The 27,353-nt window shown below is 52.6% G+C and overlaps 1 protein-coding gene across 5 annotated transcripts; it reads left to right on the top strand.

Moving 5' to 3' along the window:
- Positions 1–2,118: 2,118 nt before the first annotated feature.
- On the top strand, positions 2,119–27,353 carry LOC309805235 (putative palmitoyltransferase ZDHHC11B). 5 transcript variants are annotated; one of them, XM_082623171.1, is made up of 9 exons: positions 2,121–3,707; positions 8,874–9,049; positions 9,418–9,519; positions 10,591–10,715; positions 11,353–11,508; positions 13,734–13,846; positions 14,729–17,783; positions 24,337–26,383; positions 27,251–27,353. In XM_082623171.1, the coding sequence occupies exons 1-7, from the start codon at positions 3,267–3,269 to the stop codon at positions 14,765–14,767; spliced, it is 1,152 nt and encodes a 383-aa protein (XP_082479297.1). In that variant the 5' UTR covers positions 2,121–3,266; the 3' UTR covers positions 14,768–17,783; positions 24,337–26,383; positions 27,251–27,353. The 5 variants fall into 5 exon arrangements, with proteins under 5 accessions (XP_082479293.1, XP_082479294.1, XP_082479295.1 ...); XM_082623167.1 differs by having other exon boundaries at positions 2,119–3,707; positions 13,734–17,783; XM_082623168.1 differs by lacking the exons at positions 24,337–26,383; positions 27,251–27,353 and adding an exon at positions 21,387–21,424 and having other exon boundaries at positions 2,119–3,707; positions 13,734–17,783.

Below are 27,353 nucleotides of genomic sequence, written 5' to 3' on the forward strand. Positions count from 1 at the left end.
CACGGTTGCCAGGTGTGTGTGCAGGGGGCCCTGGGTCAGGGTCGGGGGGGCCCGGGCGCCACCTCGCGCCACCACATGGCGGGCCTGCTGACGGGCTGGCGGGTGTCCGCACGGCCAGCGCCGTGGGCTCCGGCTTTCACTGAAGACCCACCCGCTCGGCCCTGCATTCTGAACTTGAAGTGCCCGGGGTGTCAGGGTGACTCTCAGGTCTGATGGAGTAAATCTTTTCAGAAGACCTCTGGGAAAAGGTGAGTGGGTGCGCTTGAGTCTCCAAGCCTCCTGGGGGCTTGCTCTGTCTCACCTTCAGTGACAGGCTGGCTGGTCCATCTCAGGACAGAAGACTCAGCACTTGAACTTGATAAATGCCAGTTACATCATGTCATAGGTGATGTCATTGTTCCTTCTTCCGGGACACCTGTAGGACTCTGTGTCCTGGAAGCTCGCATTTTCACCACCGTAGATGTCTTCTTTCCACTGTCTGGTTCTTGGAGGATAATTTAGTCTTCAATCTCCTTGCAGTGCGGACATTGCTTCACTTTTCTTGGGGTGGGGGCAGTGTGGATGGGGTGGGAACAGATGGGGGACGGGGTTGGGGAGGGGCTCTGTCCGCACTGCGGACAGGTTAGGAGATCTGGGACCCCCCCTGCTTCCATGGCGACCACGGCCTGTGAATCTTGGCCATGGTCGTGTCGGGGGCCTGGAGGTGACGATGACCTTACGGGTCATCCCAGCACCAAACACAGACTCTGGAGCCCCAGGGAGGCTGGAAAACAAGATGCAGGAACCAAAATGGGGCAAAAAGTGGACCCAGGCACCATCATGCCCCAAACGGCTAATTTCCTGAGCCCGACACCAGCGGTCTGCCCTATAGTGAAATCAGGATGTCCCAGAGGAGGTGGCACCAGGACAGGGCACGGAGGGAGAAGGCGGCTGTTCCCAGGGTGGGCAGGGGCACAAGATGGCCCCAGGGCCCCGGCCCAGGAAATAGCCTGGAAAACACTGAGCAGTGAGAAATGAGCCCAGAAACCTGAGAGTGTGTGCAGCTGTGGCGAGTGGTGTGTGCTATGTGCTGTGTGTCTGTGTGGCGTGTGTGATTGTGTGTGTGTGTGTGGTGTGTGTATTTGTGGCGACGTGTGTGGCATGTGTCTGTGGCATGTGCGGATTGTGTGTTTTGTGTGTGTGTATGTGTGTGGTGTATGTGTGTGTGTGGTGTGTGTGTGTGTGTGGTGTGTGTGCGTGCCTGCGTGTGTGGCGTGTGCTGTGTGTCCGCGTGCAGCAGCAGTGTGGAGCTGTGTCTCAGGACGGTTGGGGCAGGAGAGCCTGTCGCCTAGCGACCGGCAGGGTTCCGGTGGCCGTGGCGACGGGGGACCAGGCTCCTGGCAGAGGGCTGAACGCAGAGGAGCTGGCAGGACAAGCCAAGGCTGCAGTGGGAGGTGGAGCCTGACAAGAAGGTGGGGACAGTCCCGTCTCGGGGCAGAGGGCCCGGCCCCGCGTGAACGTCCCACGGATGACGCGCGCTCGCAGCCCTGCGTGGCCCTCGTCACCCCGCGTGTCCCCTCGGCCGCGCGGGGAGGCGGGGCTCAGGCCGCAGGGCGCGGCTCACGAGGAGAGACGCGGGACGAGCGTGGGCCGCGGCCCCTCCACCCCATCAGCTCTCTCCTCCCCCAGGTCCTCTTGGTCGGAACAACCCAGCTGATCCCGACGTCCCAGCGCAGGTCCTGGAGAGGAAGGACTTAGGCCACGGTTGCCAGGTGTGTGTGCAGGGGGCCCTGGGTCAGGGTCGGGGGGGCCCGGGCGCCACCTCGCGCCACCACATGGCGGGCCTGCTGACGGGCTGGCGGGTGTCCGCACGGCCAGCGCCGTGGGCTCCGGCTTTCACTGAAGACCCACCCGCTCGGCCCTGCATTCTGAACTTGAAGTGCCCGGGGTGTCAGGGTGACTCTCAGGTCTGATGGAGTAAATCTTTTCAGAAGACCTCTGGGAAAAGGTGAGTGGGTGCGCTTGAGTCTCCAAGCCTCCTGGGGGCTTGCTCTATCTCACCTTCAGTGACAGGCTGGCTGGTCCATCTCAGGACAGAAGACTCAGCACTTGAACTTGATAAATGCCAGTTACATCATGTCATAGGTGATGTCATTGTTCCTTCTTCCGGGACACCTGTAGGACTCTGTGTCCTGGAAGCTCGCATTTTCACCACCGTAGATGTCTTCTTTCCACTGTCTGGTTCTTGGAGGATAATTTAGTCTTCAATCTCCTTGCAGTGCGGACATTGCTTCACTTCTCTTGTTTCTCTCACGCCCTCTTCCTTTTCCTCTTCTGGAAACCCTGACAGACACACATTGTGTCTGTGTCACTTAAATTTGCTCTCACAATTATCCCTTCCACACGTCTCTGTTTCAAGATCTGCAGTAATCCCTTGATGTGACCTTGCACGTGACTGGAGTTTGATTTTTGGCAACATCTTTTCTGTTAGTTGGCCCTTCCATCTGAATGCTTTCATCTGGGAATCATGTTTCAATACCAAGCCTGCTTTTCTGGGTTCTGAACCCCTGGTGCCTTGGTTGTGTTGTACAGATGTGCTATTAGATGCTCATGAAACCCACGCAAACTCAGGGCTGCTGTGTCCCGATGTCCACATGGCGTCACATCCAGAGGGCCAGAGCAGATGACCAAAAGCTGTGGCCAGCAGCTGAAACCTGCTCTTAGGACAATCCCCAAGGGGAAGTCACAGCTCACAGAAAAAAAGAGTCTTAGGATATTTTTCAACATTTCTGTCTCTTCCCAGAGTAACACATTAATATCAGCTGTATTTTCTGTGCATTTCTTCCTGAAGAGACAATGAAGGCTGTGCACGGGGCCTTCTAACCTCAACATTCCACCTGTAACAGCCGTTAACATCCTTGCCCCCTCCAGCACCCCCAAACACCCGACAGCCTCCCTGGCCATGTCCCTCCCTTTCCCAGTGGCCCTGCCCACCTGACTGGCTGGTTCCCTCCCACCCCTGGAGGGCCTGTTCCTGTGGAAGGAAAAACACAGGACTCTGGAAATGTGGCCTCTCCTGCCACAGGGGAAACTTGTAGGATTTCTGGTGGATGAAAGTGTCACATGATCACACCAGCTAAAGTTGGCTTTTCCTGCCCCGCCCTCGGTTTCCCCGGGGATGAGGACCTTTTCCTCACTGGGTCCACCATATCCCATGAGTCTTCTGATGAGGCGTGTGCATCTATAAACCAGCCCCCAGACTCATTGCTGCAAGTGGCCCCCAGGCCATGAGGGGCTGGGAGCTGCCCGCCCAGCGGTCATGGTGGGGGGCAGGGGGTGCCCTTTGTTCCTCATCCAGGGGGCCACACACCCCCCCCCAAGAGCTGTTTTCCGCAGCTGTGATGTCACCGGGGCCCCGGGCAATGCTGGGCCGTGGGTCCCACCCCGAGTCCCCGGGCCACGAGGGCAGGAGAACATGGCCTGCCATGCCCCGTCCTGCCTTGCAGATGGCGTTCTGTGCCAGGATCTCGAGGCTCACCCTCCGAGGAACCATGTCCAGGAAGAGCACGGAGACTGTGCCACCCAGGCGGTCCAGGGTGAATGGCTGGTCGCAGCCCATCCACTGCTTTCAGGTCGTGATCTGGATCGTGTTCCTGATCCTGACCTTCACCACCTTTGGCATCTTCATTCCCTTCCTGCCACCCGAGTGGAGATACATTGCCTACAGTGTATCCTTTTACTGGGGGCATTGCTGTCATCTAAGGGGGCGAGGGGGTCCCGGAGGGGCCTCCAGTAGGCCTGGCTCCAGGCCACCCGCAGAGGTGGTCAGACCTGCCCTCCGCCCCGGCTCCCACTGTCACAGTGCTGGAAACCCCACAGCTGTCCTCCAGGCCGCCGCCGCCTCAGGGTCTGGGCTACAAGTGCCCACCAGCGCTGGGGCCGGGAGAGGGTGCCCAGCTGGCAGCAGGGGTGGGAGGGTCCCGGGTGGACAGAGACCCCAGGAGCGGGGGAGCCGCAGACGGGCCACGCACTTTCCCAACCATGGCTGAGCGGTTGCTCTGTGCTGTCCAAGAGGATTGGTGGGTTTTAATAAGGACTTGAAGAGCTCGCGTGCCCCCGCGAGGGTCACCTATGTGGAGCCGAGGCGCTGACGTCTGTGATAATGTGTGGTGGCTGTGTTCTGGGCGAGAGACGTCTGCTCTGAATGCTGGGGTGGGCGTCGGGGTGGCGCGGGACTCCACCAGGAACCCCGGCCCTCACACTGAGGGTCGCCACACGTTACAGCCAGTGGACAGGCTGGGCTGCTGCGATGTGGGCATTGGAACCAGCTTCTAAGAGTGGGGTGTTTGCGCCTGTGGCTACACTGCCTGCCTCGTCTCCTAGGCTGCCCCGTGCCCCTGGCCAGGTGTGTGTCAGTGGTGGGGATCGGGCGCGAGGGAGGTGTCAGGACCAAGAAGGGCCCTCTGTCTCCCGGGGCCTCCCAGCCCCTTATCGTGGCGCCTTTCAGCTTTGAAGAAGTGGAGAGAGCAGTGTGATGGACCCCAGCTACCAGGTACTCAGCTTCACCAGTTAAGATTTTGCCAGTGTTGTTTCATATCTCACACACATACACTGAGTATCTTTAAAAACCCCAGACATCATGAAATTTCACTGGAATGCCCCAGTTTGCATCTGACAGAGACTTTTGTCTCCACACCACCATTCTTCTTATCTCATCTAAAAAATCCCATGGGACGTTACCAAGATTGACACTTGTTGTTTTGCAGATGTGGGGCCCCCTGAGCCCCAATCAGTCAGAAAAAGCAGGGCATCTGCCTGGAGTGCCTCTCACTCAGATGAGGCCCATTTTTTCCCCTCGAGGTCATAGAGATAGATTTCTTTGTGGTAAGGTTTGCAGTGATCAGTTTCCTGAATAGGAAAAGAGCTCTTCAGCTTTTCTGTTTCATCTTCTGTCTGTTTTGGCAAGTCATGTTTTTCAAGACATTTTAGTATTTTGTCTAAATTGTCAAATTTCTTGGAATAAAATTATTTGCACTATTTCCTGTTATCTGTAAGATCTGCCGTGATGCCACTGCTGATCAGTCTTCCTAGGGTTTATTGCTTTTATCAATTATTCAGAGAGTCAGCTTTTGGACTTACTGATTTTCCCTGTTTTATTTTTTTGAATTTCTGCTTTTATTTTTACTATTTATTTTCAATGTATTGTGGCTTTAATTTCCTCTTTTTCTACCTTCTTTTTTTCTTTTAAGATTTATCTTTATCCATTTATTTATTTATTTTGGCTGTGCCAGGTCTTTGCTGTGGCACGTGGGATCTTCACTGTGGCACGTGGGAGCTTTTAGTTGCAACAAGTGAACTCTTAGTTGCGGCATGCGGGATCTAGCTCTCCGACCAGGGATCAAACGCAGAGTCTTACCCACTGGACCACCAGGGAAGTTCTGTTTTTTCTACCTTCTTAAGGTGGAAACTTAGGCCATTGATTTTAGACCTTTTTTCTTTTTGTCGTATCTGAAGCTATAATTTCCCCCCTAGGTGCAAGCACACACAGACCTACAAACACACAAATATACATACAATGCACAAGTCACAAACCAGCCACACATATGGGCACCCACTCTGCCACACGCACAGAGGCACGGAGGCACAAAGATGGAGGCCAGAGGTCCAACTGGTTTGGCAGGGCCGTGCTCCCTCTGAAGTTCCCAGGACCTGTCCCAGCTCCGGTGGCCTCAGGCATCCCTTGGCTTTAGATGCCACCACCTCTGCGTCCTCACAGGGTTGTCCCGCTGTGCGTGTCTGAGTCCTGATCTTCTCCTCTTATAAGGACCCCAGTCCTATGAGATCAGGACCCACCATGAGGACCTCATCTCAACTTGATCATCTGCAAAGACCCCATTTTCAAGTAAAATCATTCACAGTTCCTGGGGTTAGGACTTCAACATCTTTTGGGGACACAGTTCAGCCTCACCTGTGGGTCTTTGCTTATGTGCTGGCTATGATGCTGTATCTTCATTCTCTTTCGGCCCAAAACTTAGCTGAGTTTTGGCCCTTGGAGCCTTTTTGAGTGTCCTGTGTGCTTTGTCCAGTAGCCACTGTGAGTGCTTACCTGCTTTGTGCACAGCAAGGAGCCCCGGGGTCAAGTGCACCCCGTCCCACGTGGACGGCCATTTCTTCCCAGAGTCCTGGCCCCCTGGTGGGCCTCTTGCCTCTGGGTGGCTCAGCACCCAGTCTGTGTGGCCCCCTCCTGCCTGTCCCAAGCGGTGGATGCAGGATGGCGTCCCTGGCTGTTCAGAGCTCAGACGGCCTTCAGGACATGTTTTCTGGTCCAGTTTCCTGCCCCCCAGACCCGCCACTGCCCCAGCGATGTTCCTCAGGCCCAGGCAGCTGCACTTGGGCGCCATGCTCTGGCCACTAGGGCGCGCCAGCGTCACTCGGCGCCTGCAGCGACCCAGGAGCAGGGAGAGCAGTGTCCCGGGTCAGGGCCGCGGGATTTCAGGAAGCCGGGTGGCATTCCGTGGGCCCGGTGGAGACAGGGAAGCGTCAGCAAGGCTGCACGTGCAGCGTGGGGGTCACCGTGCGGAAGCCTGGCCGCCCTTGGCCTGCGGAAAGCACTGGGCGGGGTGGGGCTCCTCTGGGACCCAGGCAGCGGTAGGGCAGCTCCGCGGGGGCCGCGCCCTCCCGCTGCAGGACCGGCGAGGCGGCCGTGTGACAGGGCGGGCATCCTGGGCTGGCGCCCGGTGCTGTTTGTTTACTGAACAAAGATAGTTGCTAGGGGACCGCCGCGTCCTCAGAACAGCTCGGGGCCCTGCTTTGCAGGGGAAGTGAGAAGGCAGACCGGGTTCTTTTTATTATTTACTTGAACCTAAGACGCTCCTGAGATAAAATTACATCGAAAGTGAAAGCTGGCAGCTTGAGGGCGCGACACCCCGCCTGTGGCACCTTCTATTCTGGGGGCTCGGTGACGGCCACTGAGTGTGTGACCGACAGCGGGAGTGGCCGGGTCGTCTCTGGCAAACGCAGACGCGGGCAGGCAGGTGGGCCCACGCGCGTACCTGTGGCAGACGTGTGACGTCTGAGGGGCCGTGGCAGCTTGGCCCACCGCATCGGGGTCTCGGGAACCCCCGGGCACCTGCAGGTTTAGGGGCTCTGCAGGGCTGCCTGTCAGGCTTGGGTTGGGCCCCCGGGCACCTCCCCCGTGAGGCTGAGGGTCTGAGCGTGGGCTGCTGTCCCCCCGCCCTCCCTGGCGGCGGTCTCGTGTGGAGCCGAGTGTGGACGTGTGGACAGAGCCCTTGGGCCACACTGGGCTCCAGCCTCCCAGCTGCCCTCCTGTCCACCCTCCCGGCCCCGCCCCCCGCCGTCTGATGGGGACCGGCCTACTCTAGCTCCGCAGAGCAGGGCCGCACCTGGGCCGCAGCGCGACTTCCTGCCACATCTCCTGTCCCGGGCTGTGCCCCCGCCTGTGTCCTGCGCTCAGGACACGCTCCCGTTGCCACAGCAACCACACAAACAGTGCTGTGTCAGCTGTGCCTCAGGCCTCGGGACGCGGGCGTAGGGGCACCAGCGTGCCCGGACCTTGCTGGCATCTCCAGATGGGACAGTGCAGGCTGGCCGCTGACCACCTGCCCACTGCCCCACACCCTGCCCAGGAGCGTGGCTCCGTCTGCTGGACAGCAGGGGCAGGGAGGTCCAGGCCACAGGAAGGGTGTCACTGCGGGATCTGGTCAGTCCCGTTCCCTGTGTCGGTCCCCTGGCCTGGCTGGTCCTCGGCTCTCTCGCCCTCACCGTGGTCTCTGTGCCCCCTGGCTGGGCCGGGCCTCTGGTGCCCCACGCCTGGCACCCAGGGCCCTGGGTCTGCACTGGAGGCTGGAGGACAAGGGAGGCCAAGCAGCTTTGGCCAGACCAGCTCCCCACTGAGGCTCACCGTGCAGCAGGGATGCTTGGTCCAGGCAGGACCGCGCCTGTGAGCACAAGCCCCAGAGCCCCAGGGCGGCTCCACTGCGGCTGAGCATTACAGGCAGGGCCAGCAGGCCCTGGACCCCCAACGCGGTGCAGCCTGAGAAGGACCCCAGAAGAGGGGCCTCTTTGCTCAGAGTCTGCACTGCCGGTGGGCCTCTGTACAGGCACCGTAGACCCTGTGCACATGCGGCTTTGCCACGAGACCCTGTGGGCGGGCGGAGAGAGGCGTCTCCGCACCACGCCCAGGCCGCCCTCGCAGGAGCTGGACCTGTGAACCCGAACCCTCCCAGCTCAGACCCATCCTGGGAAGCAGGGCAGGGCTGATGGGGAGGCCAGGCCGACACTTCCTCCCCTTCTGTTTGGTTTCCATGGGGACCGTGTGTCAGTTCCTGAAGAGGAGGTGGAGAGGGTGGGATCTGAGGAATTGATTTTACCCTGGGAGCCCTGGAGGGCGTGGGAGCTGGAGTGGGCCTGGGGGGGTCCTGGGCTTGGGGGAGACAGCGAGAGACAGAGACAGACAGACAGACAGCCCCGGCCCACTCACCACAGAGGCTCACTGGGGGTACTGGAACCCTCCCTCCCTCCCTCCCTCCTTCTCCTGATGGCATGTGCGCTCAGTGTGGCCTCCCTGCCCCAAGGACCTCCACAGCCTGGCTTCGGCGCCAGGCTCGGTGCCCGCGGACACACACGGGCCTCTCCCGCTGTCCCAGCGAAGCTCCGCTTGGGTCGCAGGGCCACGGCCTCCGGCGGGCCCTGCTCTGTCCCTCAGGGGCAAAGGACTCGGGCGGGTTCTGCTGGGCGCGCAGGAGCCAGAGGGGCCGCTCCCATTCCCGGCCAGGCACAGGCTCCCGTGGCTGCCTGGGGCCTGGCCACCCGGCCACCCGGAGTGGGCCCCTCGCGCGTGCCGCCCAGGCCGAGCTGTCCTTGACAACCCCCAGGTGACCGGCGGGATTTGGCTCTTCTACATCTTGGCCCACCTGGTGGTGGTTTCCATCGACCCGGCCGAAGCCAGTGTCCGCCTCAAGAACTACTCACGGTCTGTGCCGACCTTCGACCGGTCCAAACACGCACATGTCATCGAGAGGCAGTACTGTCACCTGTGCAGGGTCACTGTGTGAGTACCCAGCCGTGCGAGGGGACCCCCGCGCCGTCCCGCGGGGGTGGGCTGGGCTCGGGAGCACCTGGTCCCCAGCAGCCGACGGGCGCCGCCCCTTTTGCAGAGAAGCAGGGGCCCCGACACACAGCCCCCCGCCAGGCCGGGGCAGGAGCGCTGTGGCCTTGGGTCTCACACAAGCCTCTGCCGCCGACCGGATCCCAGCCCGGGGCTGCTCAGGGCCCCAAGGGTGTCAGTAGGGGCCGGGAGGGATCTGACTCAGCCTCCGGGCCTCAGGCCCTGGTACCTTGTGACGGCGCCCAGCGTGAGGTTGGCCCTGCAGGCAGACAGGGGCTCTGACGGGCGGCCCCTCCCGACCTTCCTTCCAGGAATGTGAAGTCCAAACATTGTATCACCTGCAACAAGTGTGTCTCAGGCTTCGACCATCACTGCAAATGGCTTAACAACTGCGTGGGGAGCAGGAATTACTGGTGAGGGGTCTCCCCGCCTGGGACGTGGGGCCTGGGGTGGCACTCACCCCTCACGCGGCTTGCTCCCCCTCCTCCGGGACGAGCCTCCTTAAGGGGCCTCCTAACTGGCCGAGCACCTCAAGGTCCACCTGCCGTGGGGACGGGTGAGGGGTGTGGCCCTGCCGTGAAGAGCACCGAGGGGGCCAGGAGGTCCCGACGGCGGCTCCAAGCACAGAGCTGGCTGAGAGGGCTCTCCTGGCGGGCGCCTCCCCATGTCCACTGGGCAGGGTCGGCAGGACGGCGGGGTGGGGGGGCCTGGCACGCAACAGGGTTGGCCTGTGCGGGGTTATCTGGGGCATTGGGGGAGGACCTCAGGGCAGGACCTCACGGCGACTTCAGGTGAACCACAGACACTGTTTAACACTGAAAATGTTAAAGGTATTACAGCAGAAAGACTAAAGGAAGGCGTTTTAGTGGAACCGTATTCCAGGAATTGCCACCCAGGGTTTATTTGCTCGGACGGGGAGACCATTCTCGGGGTCTTTTGTGCGCAGAGTGCAGCAGTGATTTGGGTCTAAAACCGAAGCACGCAGCCCTGACGGGTGTGCTTTTCGAAGGCAGTGTGGCCCCGCTCCTTGGCGCTGGCATCAGCACCCCGGCCGGCCGTGCCCTTGGTGGTGGCTGGGAGGGAGCCGGGTCTGAACCAGCAGGAGAAGGGGACCCGGGAGGGGCCGGCTTGGACCAGTCGTGCCCCGTGTCTGAGCCTCCGTCTCCCTCTTGTGAGCTGGGGTGCTTAGTGTTAGGGTTAGGGCCCTCCTGTAGGACCGAGTGAGATCTCAGGTGCGTGTTGTGGAGCAACAGAAACCGCAGGGGAGGCCCCGGGGCCGTGGGTCTGTGCGGTCACCCCGAGAGCAGGAGAGAGAAGCCCAAAGGTCGGGAGCCAGAGGGGGACAGGCTGCGGGACGGCGGCCGGGGCACACCCTCAGCAGGGGCGACCCCGGGTCGCGCACACTGCCCTGGGCCCCGGCGCGCGTGCCGCTGGCTCCCAGGGCCCGGGCTGTGCAGCCGCCCGAGCAGGCTCTCGTCCCACAGGTACTTCTTCGCCTCAGTGGCCTCAGCGTCGGCCGGACTGCTGTGTGTGGTCGCCATGCTGCTGTACATCTTCACCCAGTACTTCATCAACCCCGCCAGGCTGCGCACCGACCCACACTACGGGAGTATGCACTGCCCCGGGCCCGGGCCCGGGCCCGGGCCTCCCCTCCCGCCACCTTCCTTCTGGGGGGCCACGTAGGGCAGCCCGGGGTCGAGCACCTGTCCAGGCTGAGTTGTGGGGTGAAGACGCTTGAGCTGGAATTCGGTCTTCACTGGCCAGCACATGACCCTTCTCTGTTTTTCTTCACTTAATTGTTGGAAGCCGCATGGCTGTGGTGTCAGGTCCCCTTGGGTCACAGAGGACTGTATCCTGGAAATGCCCCAGGTGGGGGCTCTGACCTTCCAGCTCTAGTTAGAGTGGGGAGGGCCCAGCGGGGCAGCGCAGTGGACGCCGGGGTCAGGCTCTGTGACCTGGGCACCTAGTTACCCTCTCCCAGCCTTACCTTCCAGATCCAGAAAGTGGATCGTGATATACCCACCGCAGTCAGGAGGGGCTGCAAGGGTACTTAGGCCAGGCAGAGCACACCTGGGCGAGGAGGAAGGGCTCACCTGGGCAGGGAGGGGCTCACCTGGGCGGGGAGTCACTCCCTCGGGCTGGTGTTCCCTCCCCCACTGCCAAGCTCTGCCTCCAGGTACTCACCTGACGAGAGGTGCGACCTTGTCAGCAGGAGCTGGATGCGCGTCTCTCTCCCCCCGGCACAGGTGTCTCCGACCAGAACACGTGGCTACTGCTCCTTCCGCTTTTCCCTGTGAGGACGGGCGCCCCGGTCTTCCTGGGCATCGTGGTGCTGATGCTGCTGCTTGAGCTCGCCAGCCTCCTGCTGGTCGGTCAGCTGCTCGTGTTCCACCTCTACTTGAGTACGTGCCCCCTGGGCTGCCCCGTGTTGGCCAGCCTTCGCCCCTGTGTTCACATGGGTCCCCGGGCAGGCAGCCTCCGCCAGAAACAAGCTCAGAGCACAAAGGACAAGTCACAGGAAGAGAAGAAACACCCCGCGAGGGGCAGGAGGGCTGAGTTCTGTTCCAAGTCCTGCGGGAAACATAAAGGAGGTTCAGGAAGTGGTCAGGACGGTGTTCAGAGACGGAAAAAGGAACAGAATCCATGAGGCAGGAACAGGACACTGTGGAAAAGAGCAGGGAGGTTTAGAAGAGCAACAACCAGAAACCCTAACAACGAAGAGCACTGAACTCAGCGATGGCGTCTCCACTAACCAGACTCGCTTGAGGGAGAACCGGTGGTTTTCTCGTGTCCGCACGGCAGCTGCCCGGGGCAGGCTCCATCTGCCTTTAAAATGAGGGGAGGAGGCCTGTCCCGCACCCTGTGAAGCCTTTGTTTGGAAGTCACGACCGTCACCAACCTCTGCGGCCCCAAAGGGAAGGCAAGGCGCCTGTGGTGGCCGTGCCGGGTGCTCCGGCGCCCGCCATGCCCTGCTGAGCCAGAGACGAGGGCAGAACCCGCCCTGGAAGCCCCGGACGGCTCCCCCAGCTCCTGCGTGCACGGCGGGGCCAGCAGGGCCCTGGGCTCGGGGCCGGGGTGCGTGTCGGGGGCCGCTGCGTCTGTCCAGGCGGAGCATGCCCAAGCGCTGCTCTCTGCACTTCTGCAGCTGATGGGACGCGGTGAGTCCGCAGGAGTGAGGAGGGGCCTGGAGAAGTCAAGCCCACAGGACTCGGTGGCCGGCTGGACATGTAAGGACAGGAGTGTCCAGGGGCTAGTGGTGCCACCGTCACCGAGCATGAGGACACACAGGAGGCCTGTACAGGGGGAGACGTGCGGGACTCAGGACCGAGTGGGTTTATTTTAGGGTCTTTGAACCTCCAAGAATGGATTTCCAGGAAAACGTTGGGATTTAGCTATTGGTAGTTACAGTAAGAGTACCCTGGAACGTATCTACTTAACATCCTCGCGACCCCTCAGTCTCTGCGGGGTCAGACTCAGCGCAGTGGCGAGTCGGAATTCAGTCCAGGCTCAGCGCAGTGGCGAGTGCTCAGCGTGCAATCGGAGTGAAACCCTCGGGCCGGAGGCCCAAGGGAGAGCCGGGCACCGCAAGTGGGAGAGAAAGCGCCATGGAAGATGCTGAGGAAGAAGAGGGTCCTCCAGCGGCCCGAGCTGCCGGGTGGGCCCTGCAAGGCGAGTGGACACAGGTGGCCCTTCCTCAGTGAGGCCGGGCTCCGGCCACAGCTCCCAGGCCACGCGGTGTGTGAGGCTCTGCGTCCGTGTCCCCTCCTCTGCTTGATCACTGCAGTCCGATCGCCACACCTCACGCGAAGTGCGCTGAGAAGAGGGTGAGCTCCGGAGGCACGCAGGGGTGTCTCAGTCTGGATTTGGTGGTGTTTGTGCAAACCCACACGGAAGAATGAATATTTTCACGAGAATACAAACAGGGTCAAGTTTACATCCTCAAAGTGTGACACAGGTTCTGAGGGAATGTGTGCAGTTAATCAAGAAAGATAAGGCAAACGAAGCAAAAGCCCTTGGAGGAACCCTCAGGGAAGCGGACGGGGAAGGGGTTCTGAGCCTCGGGCCCCCGCGGGGTAGCAGCCGAGCGGGTCTTGTGAGGCCTTGTGAGGACTTGTGAGGGCAGGCGGCCCTCCGTCTGCTCCTCAAGCGGCAAATAGGCTTCTGTGGGTGGCCCTTTTCGCTTTTCAGAAATGATGGTCAACCCTCTGCTCTCACGTTTGTTAGTTTTCAGGGAAAGCTTGGCCCCTCCGCGAAGGCACACGAGTGAAACGGGCACAGAGCATGCTTTCGTTAATAGTGCTTTTCTACTGGCAAACGTGTTTGAGAGTTTCTGCTAACAACCTGGGGTCCTTCCGCCACGTGTGGGAGCTGGTATCTCACCTTGATTAACACGGAGCTGGGCTCAGCACTCCCCCGTCCACCTTGGCTTTACGGGCCTGTGAGGGACGCAGGGCCATGGCTCCCCTGCCCGGGACGGGGCTGGTGGGCCGCTGCTGGCCGCGGCCCAAGGCCAGCCGGGCTTGGGGTGGCCTGGGAACCAGCCGCCACCGCCCCGGACACAGAGGGCGGGGCCGCTGCGCAGCTCATGGAGGGTGACTCTGCCCCTTGCCTCCGTCCTCCTTTCTAGGGGCCAAGAAGCTGAGCACATATGATTACCTAAAGCAGGACGAAGAAGAACAGAGCTCGAATCCCCCGGCAGTGCAGAGAGATGTGACCCCACAAGGAAACGAGTTGTCACAGGTACTGGACGTCTCTCTGCTTCACCATCCAGGTTCATGCAGGGCCGGGGCAAGACCCAAGGTCACCTTGCAGCTAGGACCACTTAGGCACAGTCCTTCGCTTCTGTGTTGGTGTGTGTGTGTGTGGCTGTATGTGCCTGTGCGTGAGTTTGGCATGTAGTGTGCACGTGTGTGTTGTGTCATTTCCGAGCTCACTCTCCCCAAGGTTGAGTCAGCAGGGCCGACTCCGTTCAGGCCGCCCATTTCTTCAGCTGCTCAGCAAAATTAACATCCACTCTTCAAAGGCCAGCATGAAGAAAATGAAAATAAAAGCCACAGACACAAATGATTATTTGCAGATCATAGACTTGTACCCAGAAAATGTGTAGAAATTTCAAAACTCAATTATAAGAAAATCGACCCAGCTTTTTAAATGGGCAAAAGATTTGAACACACTGCACCAAAGGGGATCTATGGGTGGCAGATAAGCACATGAAAAGATGGTCAACATAATTCATCGTTAAGGAAACACAAATGAAAACCACAGTGAGACATCACACATGCCCATCAGAGTGGCCATAATCAAAGAGACCAGCCCCGAGTGTCGGTGAGGCTGTAGATGGCGGTGGGGATGCGGAACTACATCACTTTGCAAGGAGGTTCGGCATTTTCTTAAAAAGTGAAATATATACGTCTCAGTGACCCAGTCACCCCACTCCCTGTCTCTTGCCAAAGAGAAATGGAAACGCGCACACATGTGTAAGGGTGCGGGAGAGGGTGCCCCCCTCCCCTCCCGTGAGGTCCCTTCCCAGGACCCAGGGGACTCTTAGGTACCACTGCTGCAAATCAACTGAAAGTGTCAACAACGTGCTTTCATTTTATGACTTTCCTTTATCTCCCACAGGAGCTGGATAACGACCTGAGATCGTCTGTGCAGGGGTAAGTCGTCATCTGCCTAGAGCAGCTATATTCTCCTCTTAACTGGCTTGCTTTAAAAAGTCTTTCTTACGGGCTTCCCTGGTGGCGCAGTGGTTGAGAGTTCGCCTGCCGATGCAGGGGACACGGGTTCGTGCCCCGGTCCGGGGGGATCCCACATGCCACGGAGCGGCTGGGCCCATGAGCCATGGCCGCTGAGCCTGTGCGTCCGGAGCCTGTGCTCCGCAACGGGAGAGGCCTGCGTACTGCAAAAAAAAAAAAAAAGTCTTTCTTAGCCCAAGGAACATCCTCCATATTCTTTCCTAATATTTTTGTAATTTTTACTTGCTTTCTTTACATTTGGCTTCTAAACCATCTTCTATTTATTTTTGTATTTACTGAGGTTATTTTATTACAGCATAACTGTTGGTTGCCACCTCATTAATTAAATGGTCCACTTTTCCTCATCCAATCGAAAGGCCGTTTTCCTGATACCCCGAGCGTCCGCAGACGCTGGGCTTGTCTGCTTCTGGACACCAGTCTGTCCCTCTGCTGAGGCTACTAAGGACACTGTGCTCTTTTCACGATAGGACTTCATTTAGCTACCTTTTAACATCTAGTAGGTGAATGCCCCTCTTAAGATTTTTGCTTTTCATTACTTTTGACAATTCTTTCCTGTATTTATTTTTCCATATAAACTTGAAGATCATTTTGTGCAGTTCCAAGAAACCTGGAGTTTGAACTGGAGTTACGTTAGGTGTGCACTTTACGTGGGAGGCACAAAGCCTGCCTCCCCACCTTCACAGCTCAGCGTCTGTGTGGGGAGCAGACCAGGAAGCCAGTCTGCGGGTGGGGAGGTGGGGAATCGAGGGGCTGGAAGTGCCGGGCACACCGTAGTAGGGCTCCTTCTTCCCGGAAACCTGCAGGGGAAGCTCCAGCGTTCCTGGCAGGGAAGATTGGCCCAGGGGTCCTGGGGGACTTCACGTCTCCCTTGCCACAGCTCACCTGGCAGAGAGACTCAGAAAAGGAGAAGTGCACCGTTAGTCAATTCCCCAAAAGCTGAGAATTGCTGCAGGTTTTTGCTTAGTTTAATAATCAGGGCATATAGTTTAGTGTGAAAGAACATTCCTTTTCAAATAGCCCACTATTTTTGTTTCTAAATTTATTAGAAACCTGATTGGTACTAGTATTGTGACAACCTAAGTCATTTTGAATTTCACTTTCAAGTGTCTATGGTCCTTTAAATAAAATCTAAGAATATTTTTTCTTTTATTTCTTTCTGGCAAGAAGGATTGAAGCGTACCTGGAATCAGCGTGGTGAGCTGAGCTCGAAAACCAAACCGAAACAAGACAAAAACCTAGGTTTTTTTCAGGTTGCCTAATCAATGCATATGCATTATAGAAAATTTGGAAACTGCACAACTTCCCAGTGTAAATACGAACATCCCTTCTTGCCCCCCTCCACCAAGTGCCACTGCTGGCATTTTGATTAGTATCTTTTAGGTCTTCCTTTTAAATACTTTTTGTGTGCATTGTATACATGATGGGTTTTTTTCTAAAATTATAATCATACTGTAGAACTCTTTAGAAGTCTTTTTTAAAAACTCCATATATTGTGAACATTGTTAACAGAAAAAATAATGATTTTTATGAATATAAATCATGCCAACTTTGGAATGTACCGTATTCCTCATTTTTGGAATACTATTCTTTATTTTCAATCTAGTCTTCACTTTTGCATCCCTTTATTGAAAGGGTTGATTGTGGGAGAAGTGTGATGCAACGAAATACAAGTTTACAAGCCCTCCAGACCCAATGGGCAATAAAACACCAATGACCTTTTTTTTGCTGCAGAAATGTTCCTGGGGTGACCTGGGAGTCAACCTAACAGTTGACGAGTAGACACAGCCCGATTTGGGGGAAAGTTTGCTGGAGTAGGTCCTAGAAACCTGGGAATATGTTTAAATCACAAGACACTGAAGTGTCTCACAGGCGTGTTTTGGTGGAAAACACTGTGGGACTTCGTAAAGTGTGTCTCTAGTAGCAGTTATCAGACCAGTTTACTGGGAGTGTTTCTTCTGTTCTGGACTGTTTGCCTGCCGTGGAACAGTAAATAGAATAGATTATATTGATAGAAATTGACCAGCTAGGATGAAAATAAAGTGGGGAGAGGACCACACACAGGCAGACACTTCCTGTCTGATTTTAGAGGCGTGGCCTGTGCCAGTTCCCATTGCTACACAGCAAATCCCCACAGGCTTAGTGGCAAAGACGACGTGTGAACTCTCGGTTCCCGCAGTCACACGCCTGCGGGCGCATCAGTCTCTGCTTGGCACTTCACACAGAGCCGCCAGGGCTCCTGGGGCAGTGGCCTCTGCAGAAGGTGGGTCTGGAATGTTGACAGAGCCAGTCCCGTCCTCACGCTCCATCTCTAAGTCGGTAGCGGGGGGCCGAGTCCTCCTCATGCTTCAAACCTCCCCAACTTCCCCCTTCCATGTTCCTCGGTTTGTGGAGGTCCGTGTGATGACACTGACCTACCTGGGCATCAAAGACAAGCCTCCCGTATTCATTTCCTGGAGCCCCTGCGGGAAAGTGCCACAAAGTGGCAATGTTGTGGCCCCGAGGCACGTCACTGTGCACTTGTAAAGAGCCCCTGCACCGCTGCTGCTCACAAACTGGCAAGTGCAGTTGTCCTGGGGGGGCTCAGTGGGGCGAAGCCCGTCTTCCTGGCATCCCACTGGCAAGCAGCCATGGTCCTTTACATGCACAGCCCCTGCAGGCTGTTTTACATCGAGCGTTCACACGGCCTCCCAGGGCTGCTGCTCTAAGGAGGAAACGGCAGCATTGACGCTGGCGTGAGGCTTTGCAGCCTTACCCGCCCCGCGTGCGCTCCTGCCCCCAGCCAGCTCCCTCCTCGCTGACCTCAGTGTTCCCTCCGCCTGCCCCATCCTAGCAGAAAGAAGCCCAAGGCTTTCCTGCCAACTTCCATGCACCTGGGTCTGTGCTCCACCACCGTAAAGCCAGAGGACACCTCGTCATCAAAGGTAAGCCCACGGCCACCAGCGTGAGACTCACCACGGGGGTCAGAGCCGAAGGTGGGTCTCAGGCCCTCCAAGAATGAGGGCAGAGCAGTATTTGGAATCGCTTGTTTGATGAATTGAAGCATTTATGTGGTTCCCAGGGATGCCCCTTACGTGGGAACAAAGGTAGGTGGGGAACAGAAGAGAAAGTGAGGGGCAGAGGTACTCTTAACTGTGAGGCTTGTGTTGTGTGTGTGTGTGTGAGTGTGTGTGTGATGCATGTGTGTTCTGTGTGTGAAGTGTGTGTGATGTGTGTGATGTGTTTGTGATGTGTGTGTGTGAGTGTGATGCATGTGTGATGTGTGTGTGAGATGTGAGTGTGCCATATCATTTCCATAACTTCACAGGATCAAGCCTGCAGGGCTGACTCATTGTAGGCCCTCCCAGAGGTCAGATGCTCCAGGGGTTTCTGGTAGGCTACTTGTGAGCAGGCGTTGCTACTATGCCAATTTCTGAAGGTTGCTGGTGACTTTATTTTCTCTGTGGAGGAGCTTCATCTCACCACGAAGCCTGGAGGGCATCAGAGAAGGTGGATCCTTGTAATAATTTAGAAATAGCAAGAGGGTCAGCACCCACCTTTAGCAGCAGTGAAGTTGTCAGCAGTCTTTTTCCTTGCTTGCGCTCGCGCTAGCAACTTCTACTAGAAGCTCGGAAGCAACTTCGTGGAAACTGTCATCCTGCCCACCCACCCCAGACCCAACCACCAAAGGTGACCTTCACTGCAAGCCAGGAGCAGGCGTCCATGGGTTTTCCTTTGCTGTCGTTAAAGCCAGGGTGACCCTATGTTCCAGTTTGCCTGAGACAGTCCCATTTGACACCTGCTGCCAGTCCTGACCACGTGGTCACCACTCTGATGGACACTTGTCATTGATCATTATGTTAAATCTCACTAAGACTCTCCTGGACACATTATTATATCCATTTGGTGGCCAACAGGAGAGAAGGAGGCCAAGCTCAACTCCTAAGAGCAGGCAGATCTTCTAAGACTCTGAGATTTGAAACCTTTCTCTCTCCTGCACTGGAGAACACATTATCTTTGGCATTTAAGAACATGAAATTCCAAATTACCAATGCACAGGTGACTTTCTAATGCAAAAATATAACATTATGGGTTTGGGTCTCTTAAACTTTTCTATACTTAATTGTAAGTGTTCTAAGGTTGAAATATTGCTTTATTACTTAAGAAAGGGATTTACCATTCTACTTAGTTGGTACAAATTACCAAAACCAATTCAAGAAGAAATGGAACATTCAAATGGTCATATAACAAGTAAAGACACTGAACTAGTAATTTTAAATTCTCCACAAAGAAAATCCTAGGCCCTAATGGCCTCATTGGTGAATTCTAACTGTTATTTTAAGGGGAAAAAAACCCAAATCAATTATGCACAAACTTCCAGAAAATAGAGGAGGAAGAAATACTTCCCAACTCATTTCTGTGAGGCTAGTACATAATACTAAAGCCAGATAATGTCATCAAAAAAGAGTATCATTAAAAAAAAAGAGTATCATAAGCCAATATCACTCATGAATACAGAGGCAAATATCATTAACAAAATTTAGCCAACCAAATGCAGTCACATATATACAGAACTATACACTGTGACTAAGTGAGCTTTATTCCAGAAATGCAAGGTTGGCTTTAACATCTGAAAACGTATTAATGTAGTAAACATATTAATAAAATAAAATACAGTAAACATACAAGCACATCAATCAATCAGAAAAAACATTTGCTAGTAACACATCTAGTTATGATAAAACAATTTCACAACCTAGGGGGGAAAACACCCTAAATCTGATAAAGAACACTGGTGAAACTTACAACTAATTCATACTTAATTCATACTGAAGGCTTTCCCCTTAAGATTGGGAGCAAGACAAGAATGTCCATTCCAAACTTCTATTTGACATTTTACTAAAGTTCCAGCCAGTGCAGTAAAGCAAGAAATATAAGTTAAAGGCATATAGATTTGAAAATGAAACGGTGTTTATTTGTAGGAAACATGATCTAACAAATCTGCAGAAAAGCTAGTAGAAATAATAAGATAGCTTAGCAAGGTGGTAGGATATAAAATCAATGTTAAAAACTGAATTACATTTCCGTATACTGGCAGTGAAAAGTCTGAAAATGGTATTAAGAAAACTATTCCATTCACAGTAGAATCAAAAAATAATAAAATCACGAAACAAGCCCCAAAATCTTTATATGTGAAGCTACAAACTATTGCTGAGAGAAATTAGACACAATCCAAATAAATGGAAAGATTTACAATATTTATGGATTGGAACACTCAATATTGTCACGATAGAAAATTTCCCCCAAATTGATCTACAAACTTACATGATCCCCATTGAATTCCCAGCAAGATTTTTTCTTTAAGGAAATAGCAAGCTGTATGTGGAAATTCGGAGGACTTAGAGTGGCCAAAATCATTCAGAAAAAGAAGAACCAAATTGGAGGATTTAGACAATCTGACTTCAAATTTCACCACAAAGCTACTGTATGGTTGCCAGCATAAGGATAGACATAGAGATCAATGAAACAGAATAGAAACTCCAGAAATAAAACCTTTACATTTATGGTAAATGGAATTTTAAACAAATGTGCCAAGGCAATTCAATGGGGAGAAATGTATTTTCAGTAAATGATACTGGAACAATTGGATACCCACAAGGAAAAAAAAAATGAACTTAATGTCCTACTTCACAGCATACAAAAAAATAACTCAAAATCAATCTTGGACCTAAATTTCAGGGCTAAACTACAACACTTTAGGAAGAAAACAGAATAAAATCTTTGTGATCTTGAGTTAGGCAAAGTTTTCTTTAATATGACACCAAAGCACTATTAAAGAAAAATATGAAAAATTGGACTTCATCCAAATTTAAAATATTTGCCCTTCAAAAGTCACCGCTACAAAAATAAAGATATAAGTCACAGACTGGAATAAATACTTCCAAACCATATACTTGTATCCAGAATATAAAGAATTTTCAAAACTCAATTATAAGAAAAGTGACCCAGTTTTTTAAATGGGCAAAAGACTTGAACAAACTGCCCCAAAAAGGATATATGGGTGGCAAATATGCACACGAAAAGATGGTCAACATCATTAGGCATTAGGGGAATGAAAATTAAAACTAAAATAAGACCCCACTACACATGAATCAGAATGGCTAAAATTAAAAAGGCTAACAATACCAAGTGTTGGTGAACCTGTAGAGGAGTTGGATGTCTTAATACGTGGAAAGGAAAATGAGAATTTAAAGTGACACCACTTTGGAAAGTAGTTTGGCAGTTTCTTTAAAACTTAAATATATTCTTATCATTTGACCCAGCAATCCCATTCCTGACTAGGAGAAATGAAGCCACCTCTGTACATGTAACATGGGTCGGGAGGAAAGATACTATCCCACCAGTGAGATCCTTTCCCAGGCCTCAGAAGCCCCTGAGACACCATTGCTTGAAATCAACTATAACAAACTTGAATTTTCTGAACAAATAACCTCAACATCGACAATTTCTTCCTTTACAATTTTACTGATTTTTATTTATTCTCACAGCAACCAGTTGCCAGCCTGAGTTCACCTGTACAGAGGTAGGTTAGATGCTTAGTAGAGTTGTTGTATCTATCTGAAAAATAGCTATATTCTCTTCTTAATTCAAATTACTTCGAAAAATAATTCATCTGTGATGGAATATTTTTAAATAATGTGTAACACAATGGAAGCTAACATTGTTTCACCTAAGATTACTAACAATTATAGCCATTCATGTCTCTCATTTTTACTTATCTTACTTGCAAAAACTACAGTAATTCTTCTCGCCCTTCTTTACAACTACTCTCTGAACTAATACACAAAAACAAGACAAGGCTCTTTACTTTCCGTGCCAGTGGGAGAACATGGGCTCCGCTGAGTCCGAATGTCCCTTTGACGGCCTCTACTAACGTTAGGGTTCAATTAAGCCCCCAACAGTCAGGCTGACTCATGTTGAGTCGCTGTTGAGTCAGTTAGATGCTAAGGTAAGTGACACTCTGCCCCAGGAGCACTGCACACACGCACATGACCTCTTCACCTTCAGAATCACAAAAGCAGACCATGGCCCATTATAAAGGTCATCATCCAGGGTAAGAACACATTTTAAGAGTACACGCTGTCTCCGTGATGAAATTGTATGCAGTCATGAAAAGTCATCTTCTCACAGAAGGTGGAGAAACAGGGAATTTACTTGCAATGTTATGGTGGGTGTTTTCATTTACTAGGGCTGCCACAGCAAAATACCACAAAACAAGCAGCTTAAACATTAGAAACAGGTCTCACTGTTCTGGAGGCTGGAAGTCTGAAATCAAGTGTTGGCAGGGTGGGTTGGGATCTGAGGGTGGGGGGATCTGTTCCAGGCCTGGCTCCTTGGCTTGTAGACGGTGATCTTCTCCCTGTGTCTCTTCACATCATCTTCCCTCTATGCCTGTCTCTGTGCACAAATTTCCCCTTTTTACAAGGCCACCACGGGTATTGGATGCTTCTTCCCAGCACCACTGCTCCATGTGGAAGCACAGGGAAGCCTCGATTCATCTCTCCTCAGTGGAAAAGGGGCCAGAAGTGCAGCCCCCACCCTTCTGGAGGGACGTGCTGGGAGCTGGGGATGGGGAGTGCTGGGGCTGTGCCCCTGTGGGTCACTCTCCCTCCATCCTGCATCCAGCAGAGCTGAGAGGTTCCCTGGACCAGGAAAGGGGAGCTTAGAAGAAATGCACCACTAGGCAGTTTCTCAGATGCTGAGAGTTACTTAGATTTTTGCTCAGTCTAACAGTCAGCCAGTAAATACAATTTAGTGTAAAAAGATCATTCTCTTTCAAACAACCCAAGAAATTTTCTTCTAAATTGACTTCCTGAGAAATCTGACTGGCAAGACTATCATGTAAATCCAAGTCATTATGAATTTCACTTTACAGCATCATCTAACCATGACCCTTTAAGTAAAATCTGAGAACGTTTCTCTTTTATCCTTTTCTGGTAAGAATGATAGAAACTTAACTGGAACCAGGATGGTAAACTTTCACCTCAGAACAATTGTTTTCAGATTTCCAAATCAATGCATATTTATTATAGGAAATTTGGAAATACAAAATTCCCAGTATAAAAACAAAAGACACTCAGCGTCCCCCACCTGCCAATAACTACTGCTGGAATTTTGATTTGTATCTTTTAAGTCTTCCCTTCTAATAATTTTTCTGTGCATTGTATACATAATGTTTTATTTTATAAACTAATGATCATATACAATTCCTTAGGAGCCTCATGTATTGTGAAGTTCATTCTGTTAAAAGAAAAAAATCAAGACTTTTTCTCCTACCTTGGGCATGTGTCATATTCATCTTTACCATCTTGATTCTTTTTCTTTTCCAATCCAGCCTCTCCTCCTCCAACTGGAAAAGGAGCTAGCATTGTTTAATGAAAGGGTTAATGATGGGTAACATGTGATACAAGTACAATATAAGTTACATTGTAACTTATGTACAATAAGTTGAGATGAGATGGGAAATAAATTACCAGTAGTCTTTTGTGTGGCAGAAAATGTTGCTAGGGTAACATAGTCGTTTGGATCCAGTTGAGGAAATCTGCACTTTTGATGGCCATTCCCAGCCTCACCCCTACGGCTGACCCTGTTAGAGCAGGTCGGATCTCGGTTCACAGAGACCAGGGGAAATACGTAAGTCACGTGACACCTGCCAGGGGAAGAAATGCGCCCCATACGTGCCCGTGGATGTGACGGTGTTCTGTGGGCAAGTTGCCACGGAGAACCTCACGGAGGACTTTACACAGTGTCTCTTACTCTAGCAGCGGTTGTCGTACCAACTTCTAAAGAGTATTTCTTCTGGACTGTTTATCTGTTACGGAATGTTACATGGATGGGATGAGGATGTGAACAAGGAATAAGATCTTACATGTGAAGACGCACATCAACACTTGCTGTCTCATGGTTTCCTTGGGGCAGAAACCTGGTCGAGTGAAACTGGGTCTCTTCTCTGCACCCCACAGACAGCAACCGTGTGCCCCCAGGTTTCGTTCATCCCTGGAGGTTCTGGGGGAGAATCCACTTCCAAGCCCACTGGGGACAGTGACAGAATTCACTTCTCACCTTTTCTCGTCCCCCTGAATCGCAAGTTAGCAATGGCAGTTTAAGTCCTTCTTACGTTCAAATCTCTCTGAATTATGCTTCCTGGGTTCTCCGTTTTTAGAGGCTCAGATGATTACACTGGGCCCACGTGGCTAATTCAACACGATGCTTTTGTGTTCGTTTTAGGTCTAGTGCAACGAATCCTCACAAACTAAGGGGCTTGAAAGAGGAGGCATTTGTTCTCTCTCAGCGTCAGAGGCCCGACCCCAGGGCTCAGCAGAGCTGCTCTCTCTCTGAGCCTTGTATGGTCGCGCAGCCTCTCACAGCCCATTCTGAGCCCCCAAAAGTCCACATTTGCTGATATGTGTCCTTTCTTCCTTCTGTATGTCCCACCAGCATGAAGCTCACAGAGCTGGACTCCACCATCAGCAACCTAGGCGAGAGCTCCTCGGGGCTGCAGGTAAGCACGGCGCGGGGCCAGGGGCCAGGCTCAGGGACCCGGGGGAGGACCGCACAGCGCAGGAGTTGCCTGTTTGACTCGCTTGTTTTAAACATTTATAGTGTTTCTGGGGCTGCTACTCTAACGGAATGTTCCTACGTCCATTCTTACATCCAGACGGGCATCTAGATCTTGTGTTAGGCAAAGTTTTCTTTTATACGATGCCAAAAGCACTGTCTATGAAAGAGAACAGTGGCATGCGTGTACCTGGCGAGATGATCGCATCTCACGTCGTCACCTTGTGTGTGAGAGACAGAACCTTGAGATCTAGTCTCAGCAAATTCCAAGGACAGTCACCAGGATGCACGTTAGATCATAAGGTTTATTTTAGAAGGTCTTCCTTTGGGTAAACCTATTAATAAACTTTTGGTCCCAGGAATTGCACTCCTGAGAATGAAAATAGACTCTAAGCCTTCCCGGGTTCAACCCAGTTCTGCCGGTTACCTGGGCGGGGAGCCCTGTGCATGTCTACTCCTGTGCAGACCTCTAAGTTTATTGATGATGACTGCAGAGATGTTTCACTAGCACAGTACCCAACACTTGGGAGCACGCAACTGTTTCTTACCATTAACTTGAAGATCCAATCGTAAATGTGGACAAAGCTCTATTGCAAAGATGTTCACCATAACATTGTTTACAATAATGAAAAATCTGAAATAATCTAAAAATCCAAATTCAGGTGAATGATTAAGTAAAATGGGATGAATATCCAGTCCTGACAGATGATGGGCCAATTGAAAATTCTGGCTTTGAAGATGAAATAATAAAGTTGAATGCTTCTGATGTAATAGGTGGGGAAAAGCAGTATATAAAATTACATATATGGCATGTTTGCAACTGTATAAAACAAAAACCAAATCCTATAAATAGGGAAAAAAAGATTGACAGAAAATGCATGAAAATGCATTAGGATGATTGAACTCTGGGTAACTTTTAGTTTTCTTTTTCTATTTTCCAAAGTGTTATCTGCGGTTGCATGATTTTTGAGTAAAAATACATGAAATATTTCATTTTTTAGGTTAAAAAAGGAAGAAAAAAAAGTGATACATTGGACATCATCAAAGCTTAGGGTTAGGGTTAGGGTTAGGGTTAGATTCGAACAAACTCTTTACCAAAAGGGATCAATGGACAGCGAATAAGCACCTGAGAAGAGGCTCAGTGTCACTAGACACCGAGGAAATACAAATCAGAACTGCAATAAGGTATCACCACACACCCGCCAGCGTGGCTGTAAGCGAAAAGTTCACTGATACCAAGAGTAGTGAAGAGGCAGGAGGTGGAGGCCTGTGCCCTGCGGGTGAGATGTGGATGACAGGCCAGGCCAGCAGCACCTGGAGCCAAATACATGCTTGCATGTGACCCAGCCGCCCCACTCCCGTCCTCACCAAACAGGAGTGAAAACACGTGCACGTGTGGCAGTGTATTTCTCTGCTTGGGCTGCAGAGGCCAGGCAGCCCAAACTACACGTTTATTTTCTTACAATTCCGGAGGCTAGAAGTCTGCAGTCAGGGCGTGGTCAAGGTTGGAGCATCTCTCCTTGGCCATCACACGGCCTTCATCCTAATCTCCTCCTCATGTGAGGAGACCAGGCACAGTGGACTAGGATGCACCCTAATGACCTCATTCCACATTAATTGCTGCTCTAAAGGCCCTATTTCCAAATGCAGTCACAAAGTCACGAGGGGCTAGGACTTCAACATAGAAATGGAGGGGATGCAATTCAGGCCAGAACCCGAGGACTGGGGGTAGGGTACCACCCACCAGAGATCCTTCCCTGGACCTGGGAGCCCCTGAGGTACCCTTACTCAAAGTCCACTGATGATGGACTTGATTTTGTGTAAGATAAGCTCCATGTCGAGGGCTTCTTTTTTAACTTGATGAATCATCATTTACTCCTTTCCCCCCACAGGAACTGGATGCCAACCTGAGTTCATCCACAGTGGGGTAAGTCTGTGAGCTTTTCTCCCTGACAATGGGCTGTATACTCCTCTTAACGCAGATTCCTGAGGAGGGTGGTTTATCTGTGATGGGGTATTTGAAGGAAGACATAATAGAAAATACAATTATTCAGGTAACTCTCTGACACTGTCACCCACGGCTGTCCCCCAGCCTGGAAAGTCCTGAGTTCTCCCTGTCACCTTCTTTACAACTTACACCTGAGCTAATGGACACATACGAGTCATGCTTGTTTGATTTCTCTGTGAACATGTAGGACGCCCTTCCGATGGTTTCCAATAGTGTCCTCCTGACGCAGGCCTGAGTCCAGTGGGCGCTGAGTCTGTTCGCCTTCCAGGAACACGGGCCAGCCCACTGCCCACCTCCCTGCCTCAAGGGCAGGAAGTGGCCCTTTACAAAGGCCCCGACCCAGTTTCAAGCACACGTGTTAAAGCGTATGCTCTGTCCCCTGGCAAAACTGTGTGTGGCCACGAGAGCCTGATATCTTAGAATAGCGTGTAACAATGGACACACTCACAACTTGACAGTAAGTAAATTACTCTTTATTCACTTACTCAGCAACAGGGAGAGTGTTAAATAAAAAGCTACTTTTACAAAACATTTCCTATGTTGTAAGCATTTGGAGATTGCACCCTTACCCTCCAAGCTCAATCACTTTCATCTGGTGTCATTTAATACAATTTAAAATAAAAATTAAAAGGAACAAGTCATTTACTTGAATCTCACACCACACACACACACACACATGCACGCACATGCTCGCACACCTCTCCAGCCCTCAGACACTGCACGTGGTCTCCTTCCGTGTCCCCCACATGCCAACCCCCGCCTCCCTGCTGCTTCTGTTTCCCACAGCTCCAGCAGAGTGAAGTGGAAGGGGTTCCTGCTGCCACGGTCCAGGCGCTCAAGTGTGACCCCCCTCAGGACCATGGGCCCAGAGAGCTCCCTGAAACTCCAG

Source organism: Mesoplodon mirus, assembly GCF_964341445.2.
Source record: "Mesoplodon mirus genome assembly, chromosome: 5".
Taxonomy (NCBI): Eukaryota; Metazoa; Chordata; class Mammalia; order Artiodactyla; family Ziphiidae; genus Mesoplodon; species Mesoplodon mirus.